Here is a 7,193-nt window from a genome sequence, read left to right as displayed (position 1 = left end):
ATGGGTACCCGCTACCCGCGAACCCGACGGGTAAAAAACCTATTAGGGTAAGGGTTTGGGAAAAATAATTACTCATGGGTTTATAAATGGGAAAAAGTTATACCCATCGGTAAGCCGTGTACGGGTATGGGAATGCAATACCCATACCAGTGTACCCGCATACCCATATTCTTATTTGTGTCATGAACTAATTTGTCATTTCTATGTTGAACATATTTGTGGTCTCTAACTTATTTGTTTGTTGAATTTATTTGTGTGTCGAACTTTAAGTGGCTGAAATGACTCCGTGTGTGCTGAAATGCTGAAATGTGACATGTCGATGTGTTGCAATATATCTGCTAAAATGTTGTAATGTTGTGTATATGTGGTGAAATGCTGAAATATATATGTTCAAATGTTGATATATATGTGTTCAAATGTTGAAATGTGCTATATATGTGTTGAAATGTTGAAACGTTGTGTTTTACATACTGAAATGCTGAAATTATACATGGCACAATGTGAATTGAAAGACGACCGAGACAGGTATTTTTACCCGCGGGTATTACCCACACCCGGCCGGGCACGGGTATGGGAACAAAATGAAACCCGAGGTGCGGGTATGGGTTTGGGCAAAAATTAATGGGACGGGTGCAGGTTTGGGTGAGCATTACCCGCACCTGAACCCTGCGGGTGCCATGTTGAGCACGTTGTCCATGACGAGCGGGCGGGAATATTTTGGGAAGTGAGGGAAAATGGTGATGGTCGTGCCTTCGACTGGTGGGATGGGGGGGGGGGGTACATAGGCGTTGCGCGCGTCCATTTCGTGTCTGCGCCGACGCAAATGAGGCCCAAATTTGGGCCGGGAATGGGTCAGCAGGCGAACAAAAAGCAAAACACGCGTCCATTTTGGTCGACGTGTTGGACCAACTTTTGTGTTCTTTTTGACCCAAACGAACACAGGCGGACGAAATGAGTCGGCGCGTTGGAGTTGCTCTTACCAGCTAAGCATCGAGCCACAGTGTGGCGGCCATTGATGCGGCAGGCGGCGGCACTCCGGTGGCCGTCGATAGGCTTCCACGTGTCAACATGGCAATGGGTACCCGCTACCTGCGAACCCGACGGGTAAAAACCTTATTAGAGGAAGGGTTTGGGAAAAATAATTACCCGTGGGTTTATAAATGGGGAAAAGTTATACCCATCAGGTAATCTGGGTATGGGAAGGCAATGCCCATACCCGCATACTCGTATGCTTATTTGTGTCATGAACCAATTTGTCATTTCTACGTTGAACCTATTTGTGGTCTCTAACATGTTAGTTGATTTATTTGTGTGTCGAATTTTAAGTTGCTGAAATGACCAAGTGTGTGTGCTAAAATGCTGAAATGTGACATGTTTATGTGTTGCAATATATGCGCTAAAATGTTGTAATGTTGTGTATATGTGGTGAAATGCTGAAATATATATATGTTCAACTGTTGAAATGCTGAAATGTGGTATATATGTGTTGAAATGCTGAAATGTTGTGTTTTACATAAATTATACATGGCAAAAGATGAACTGAAAGATGTCGAGATGGCTATTTTTACCCGCAGGTATTACCCGCACCCTGCCGGGTACGGTATGGAAAAATATGAAACCCGCAGTGCGTGTACGTTTGGGCAAAAAATATTGGGACGGGTGCGGGTTTGGGCGAGCATTACCCCCACCCGAACCCTGCGGGTGCCATGTTGAGACCACGTGAAACATGATGCTGTACCACACACGAGTATACATATAACACTGATAGCAGCTAGTGCAGGATACAAACAGGTCAAACAGGCGATACATTCTGACGGTGTGCACAAGAGTACATGAACAGTATAAAACTTAACAGTGCAATCAGACATTCACGAACAGTATAAAACTTAACAGTGCAATCAGACATTGTCCATATAGAAACAAACGGCAAAAAAGATGGGAAGGAGTATCTCTAAGAGTATCAGGGCAGCAGGTGAAAGCAAGTCATGGCGTTGGCGCTAGAAACACGAATCATGGTCTGAAATCGACACAGGAGATGTGGCGTCGACTCCCCTACTGCATGGCCTCCTCGATCGCCTGCTCCTCCTGTGGCGGCTCCTCTGAGGCCTTGGTCCACAGCGACTCCCACTGCCCGTCCGACGATTCCTTCCACAGAGTTATGTCGCCCTCGCCGGCAGCCACAGACAGTATGTTTCCCGTCAGGGACCAGGACACCCTCCACACCGGAGCCTCGAAGTCGCGCATGAGCTTTCCTTCCCACTTGCCTCCTCCTTTGCCACTGGTCCAGATGACAACCTTGCCGTCTTGGGAAGCGCTGGCGATGGTTGACTTTGCCAGGCCCAGGACCGGTGCCCATGAGACGTCTCTCACACACTCTTTGTGCATGTCAGAGACCAAAGCACTCTCCAGCTTCCAGCCACCATTGACAAACTCCCACACCTTGACGACACAGTCAAAGCCACCAGACACGATCTTGTGGACGAGCTGATCTGAGCCAACCATGGACCCAAGTGCTGCTGCTGGAGCCCAGGAGACTGCTGTCACGCCAACAGGGTGTGCCCGCTCAATGGTTGCAGCATCACATCCTCCTGTATCAAGCCGCATGGAGATGACAGAGATGGTGCCATCAGAAGACCCACAGGCAAGGCAAAGGCCAAGTTCATATGGAGCCCAAGCAATGGAGTTAACTGAGGCCTTGTGGTTGTCAAACACATGGAGCTGAGACCATTGCCCAGTGGCAGCCTCCTTCCAGACTATCACACGGCCATCATAGCCGCAGGATGCGAGAATGGAACCATACTTGGGATGGGCCCATCCGACACGCCACACAGGACCATAGTGGCCAGTGAGGGTCGCAACGAGCTGGGACGGGGCAGATGCACCCCCAATGTTGGTGATCTTCACAGTGGAGTCAGAGGAGGCTGTGGCAAGGCGCTTCCCATAGTAGTCAATGGCAGAATCGTGAACCATGTCCTTGTGGTCTAGCTCTATCTTCTTCGACGACATGTTGGCGCCAACCTGAACTTTGATCCTACATATAATTAAAAATGAAGTGATGAGCTCGATTCAGGAAAACAGACCTGATAGTGCTATTAATTTGTACAGAGACGAACTCAATCCAAGTTGCACATGAAACAGTTAACAGGGTAACTAAACTGCAGAGAAAGGCATGTGCTTTCCCCAGCCTCGCCCTTGTTGCAATAAACAACAGGGAGAAAAGCAACAACTCACTTTCCCACAAACCCATAATGTGTAGTGTCTGCTATTACAACAGACATCAGTTGGATGGAAGAAAGGAAAAAACATCAGACTTACTAGTGTGGCAAAATTTGTACCCTAGACATAGGATTGCTAATAACCTACTGGTGCTTGAAAACTCCCAGCATTATCCTGCAACTTGCTGGATCAGATATACCCTCCCTCTATCTAATGTTTCAGAAAATTCTCCTTGAATCTAGTCATGGCAAAGATAAGGGGTCTAAAGACTTGCACAACCAAAATACAGAGGCAGTACTGAACATATACTGAACCAATATGAATGAGGCAGCAGCAACTACAGTACAAACTTCAGATCTACTCAATGGACACTGGAATTACCAAACACCGGTGGTCTAAGGTTTTTCAGAAAATAAAAGCGTAGGCAGAATCCGCCCGGATCAGGGCCTGCTCTACATCGAACGCCGGATCTGGCGAACTCCCTGGATCATCATCTTTCGCATGCCCCTGGATCATCCTAGCGCCACCCAGGGGCAGATCTAGATGGTGTGGCGGGTGTGCACCGGCAAACCGAGAAATTGTGCAGGTCCTCTCCCTACCCTAGTGGAATTGATTGATTTGGAAACAAAGAGGGTTGATGCTGCGGTGATGAAAACAACCTAGCTGCTCATACCTCGGAGGAAGGAAGGAGACCCGATGGCCAGGATCTCCCGGTGGCGGGGAAGAAGGGGAACGGCGGTGGCGGTGGCGGTGGCGGCGGCAAAGCGCGTCTCCGGGAGGCGGGAGGAGGGGGGCGGATCGAGGCGCCGGCGGTGACGCTAAGGCGGCACAGCGGCAGTTGAAGGTAGATCCGCCGCGTTGGAACTTGGAAGCGAAGGTCAGGACGCGGGGGTTCGGAAGGGGAGAGAAAACGTACCACACGGTAAAGAGGTGCGAGTTTGGCTCCGGATAACTGATTACTTAGCTGGGAGTTTTCATTGCTTTTAGGGGTGTATATGTAAAATTAGTTAATTGTTTTTTTTTGCCCGGGATGTAAAATAACTTCTTAACGTCCAGATGCAATTTCTTCGAGGTAAATACATTAGGAGCCATACAACTTGCACGCGACGGCCAGTTTGATGCATAAACTTATAAAATATACGATTACAGTCATCAAACTTGCATCAACATGCAAATATGGTTACATTTTTCATACACAGGCGTATTCACTGTCTGGATGGTATGCCAGGGCCACTATCATTGGCTAGTAGCGGTGCATGTGATTTTCTTGCAGAAGCATCACCTGATTTTTGTTAATTAGGTAGGAAGTGCAGCTTGCCGCACCCGGCAGCCGGGTATACTCATATCCAATCCGGTAATAGAGTCATTAAAGCATTGTAAATATAAAAAATAGCATAATGTAATTATTTTTATCAATCTAATATATTAAGTTTATATTAGAAGCATTGCATCGATACATACACATCTAGTACATAGCAATTGGTCCAGGAAACAATAAGAGGCTTCAGTCCAAAAGCAACTACACATATTTAGTACATTGCAGTTGGTCTAGACAACTACAAAAGGCTATAGTCCAAAAGCAAGCCAAGATAATCCATCGTAACATAACAAATACAATAAACCAGGTCGTGGCATGTCTTGATCAAGAGATATGCAATGCGAGATAATAAACCTACTTAGTTAGGCTATAGCCTAATACTTGATAGCTCTACCGGGTTGTCTCCTTGATTAAATCCTTACACATCATGACCTTTGCGCTTTCGTGCCTCTTCAACAGACATTTTGACATATCACTAGTGCAGGATGCTGCTAACGCGACACTACGATTGGAGTCTCTTCGAGAAACTATGTGCGATGCAATAATCGCAAACGGTGGTGTCAGAGAACCGTCAAAAATGTCCAAACCGTTTGCGATGACGGATGCATCAAACACGGTTCAGATTTTAGTTGCATGTGTGATGCAGGGCATACGGTTCAGTTCAATTAACTATTTGCGATGAGGAGTAACATAAGAAACGGGCCGCCAGATGAATGCGTGTGCGATACACATCATATGGTTCATTAGGATGAACTGTTTGTGATTAGGGACACAAAAAAACGGTCAGGCAGATCAAGGTGTGTGCGATATATAGCATGCGGTTCACTCGGATGAACTATTTGTGTTGAGACAAGCGAACATAAACGGTTCAATATAACAAGATGTGTGTGATACGCGGCAAACATGCCTGTAATCAGAAATGTGTGCGAAAACCGATAATAACACAGACGATTGCTTCTAATAAGACGTATGTGATATGCTTTGTCTACACAACATGTATTGGCCATTAAGGGGTGGGCGGTCATTTGGATACGCCATAAGGATGCGAAGAGACATCCTACATCAACAAACTCTAGCTGTTCCACCAGTAGCTCATGTAACTGAACTCTCAAGTTAAGTGTGCTCAGACTGGAGCAGCCATCAGATGGGTGACTGGATGGGAAGTTGTGTTGATGTTAAATTAACTGATAGGATGGGTCTTTTCTGTCAAATGACTGAAATGACCCATTCTTTTAGCTAATTTAACCTCGAGGTCCTTGTTTTTTATTTTTATTTTATTTTTTAACATATGTTAAAAAGGTCTACCGCATTACTTTTTGACAATGTGTATACGTGGCATACAGTTGATTCACCCGACCTGTTTGTGATCGAATAAGCCGTGTGTATTGTGGGCAAACACTTGCTAGTGTACAATTGTCTGCGATTGATGAATTCATCACCGACGGGTTCCCTAGTGTGGTCCGTGTTCATCTCATCATGTGTACGTGTCCTTTCGTCCTTCTCTCGCACGTCTTGTCACCCCGCTGCCGCAGATGTTCGAGCGCAAGCTTGAGCAGCGCGCGGGGGCGTTCTTTTGGCCAAACGGTGCTGAGCCCGTTCCCGCGCAACCATGCAGGTTCCCGCGCAAGCTTCCCGCCCGACTCGGCAAAATTCCCCAAAATCCCAATGCTTATCAACCTACTATATAAACCCTCACGGCCGGCGAGTCATGCGTCGCATTTTTCCCTCCCTCCCTGTAGGTTATCTCATCTGCTTCTCCCAAAATCGTCAATGGCACCGGACCGTCGTCGTTGCTCAGCCACTCCGCCGTCATCAGAGCACAACTTCAGCTGGGAGGCTACACCGCAGCGGCGGGCCAGTCCCCGGCATAGTATAGTGCGCGCGACGTCCCAGTTGGGTGTGCGCGGAACATGCACCACACGCTCGGCCGCCGGTGCCCGTCAGCAGCTGTTGCCGGCCGCCGTTGTCGCCACAGCTCCGTCAAAAGCCAGGGCCATCACCTGCTCTGCCACCGTGGCCATCATTGTCAGTGTCAAAACCAGCGGATCTCGGGTAGGGGGTCCCGAACTGTGCGCCTAAGGCTAATGGTAATAGGAGGCGGGGGACACGATGTTTACCCAGGTTCGGACCCTCTCGATGGAGGTAATACCCTACTTCCAGCTTGATTGATCTTGATGATATGAGTATTACAAGAGTGAATCTACCATGAGATCGTAGAGGCTAACCCTAGAAGCTAGCCTATGATTATGATTGTTGTAGTCCTACGGACTAAACCCTCGGGTTTATATAGACACCGGAGGAGGTTAGGGTTACATTAGGTCGGTTATAGAGAAGGGAATCTACATATCCGAATCTCCAAGCTTGCCTTCCACGCAAAGGAGAGTCCCACCCGGACACGGGACGAAGTCTTCAATCTTGTATCTTCATAGTCCAACAGTCTGGCATAAGCATATAGTCCGGTTGTCTGAGGACCCCCAAATCCAGGACTCCCTCAGTAGCCCCTAAACCAGGCTTCAATGACGATGAGTCCGGCGCGCAGATTGTCTTCGGCATTGCAAGGCGGGTTCCTTCTCTGAATACTCCAAGGTAGATTTTGAACACAAGAATCGTGTCCGGCTCTGCAAAACAATTTCCACATACCACCATAGAGAATACAATA

At 47.5% G+C, this 7,193-nt stretch overlaps 1 protein-coding gene across 1 annotated transcript; it reads right to left on the bottom strand.

The window, feature by feature from the left end:
* Window positions 1-1,867: 1,867 nt before the first annotated feature.
* LOC123046950 (protein transport protein SEC13 homolog B) lies at window positions 1,868-4,127 on the bottom strand. Its single transcript, XM_044470409.1, has 2 exons — window positions 3,890-4,127; window positions 1,868-3,031 (listed from the first exon to the last, which is right to left on the bottom strand). Exon 2 carries the CDS (start codon window positions 3,004-3,006, stop codon window positions 2,053-2,055), a length of 954 nt encoding a protein of 317 aa, XP_044326344.1. The 5' UTR covers window positions 3,007-3,031; window positions 3,890-4,127; the 3' UTR covers window positions 1,868-2,052.
* Window positions 4,128-7,193: the final 3,066 nt, after the last annotated feature.

This window comes from Triticum aestivum, chromosome 2B, assembly GCF_018294505.1.
Source record: "Triticum aestivum cultivar Chinese Spring chromosome 2B, IWGSC CS RefSeq v2.1, whole genome shotgun sequence".
Taxonomy (NCBI): domain Eukaryota; kingdom Viridiplantae; phylum Streptophyta; class Magnoliopsida; order Poales; family Poaceae; genus Triticum; species Triticum aestivum.
The sequence above is the reverse complement of the archived record's forward strand: the minus strand, read 5'-3'. Positions and strand labels throughout refer to the sequence as shown.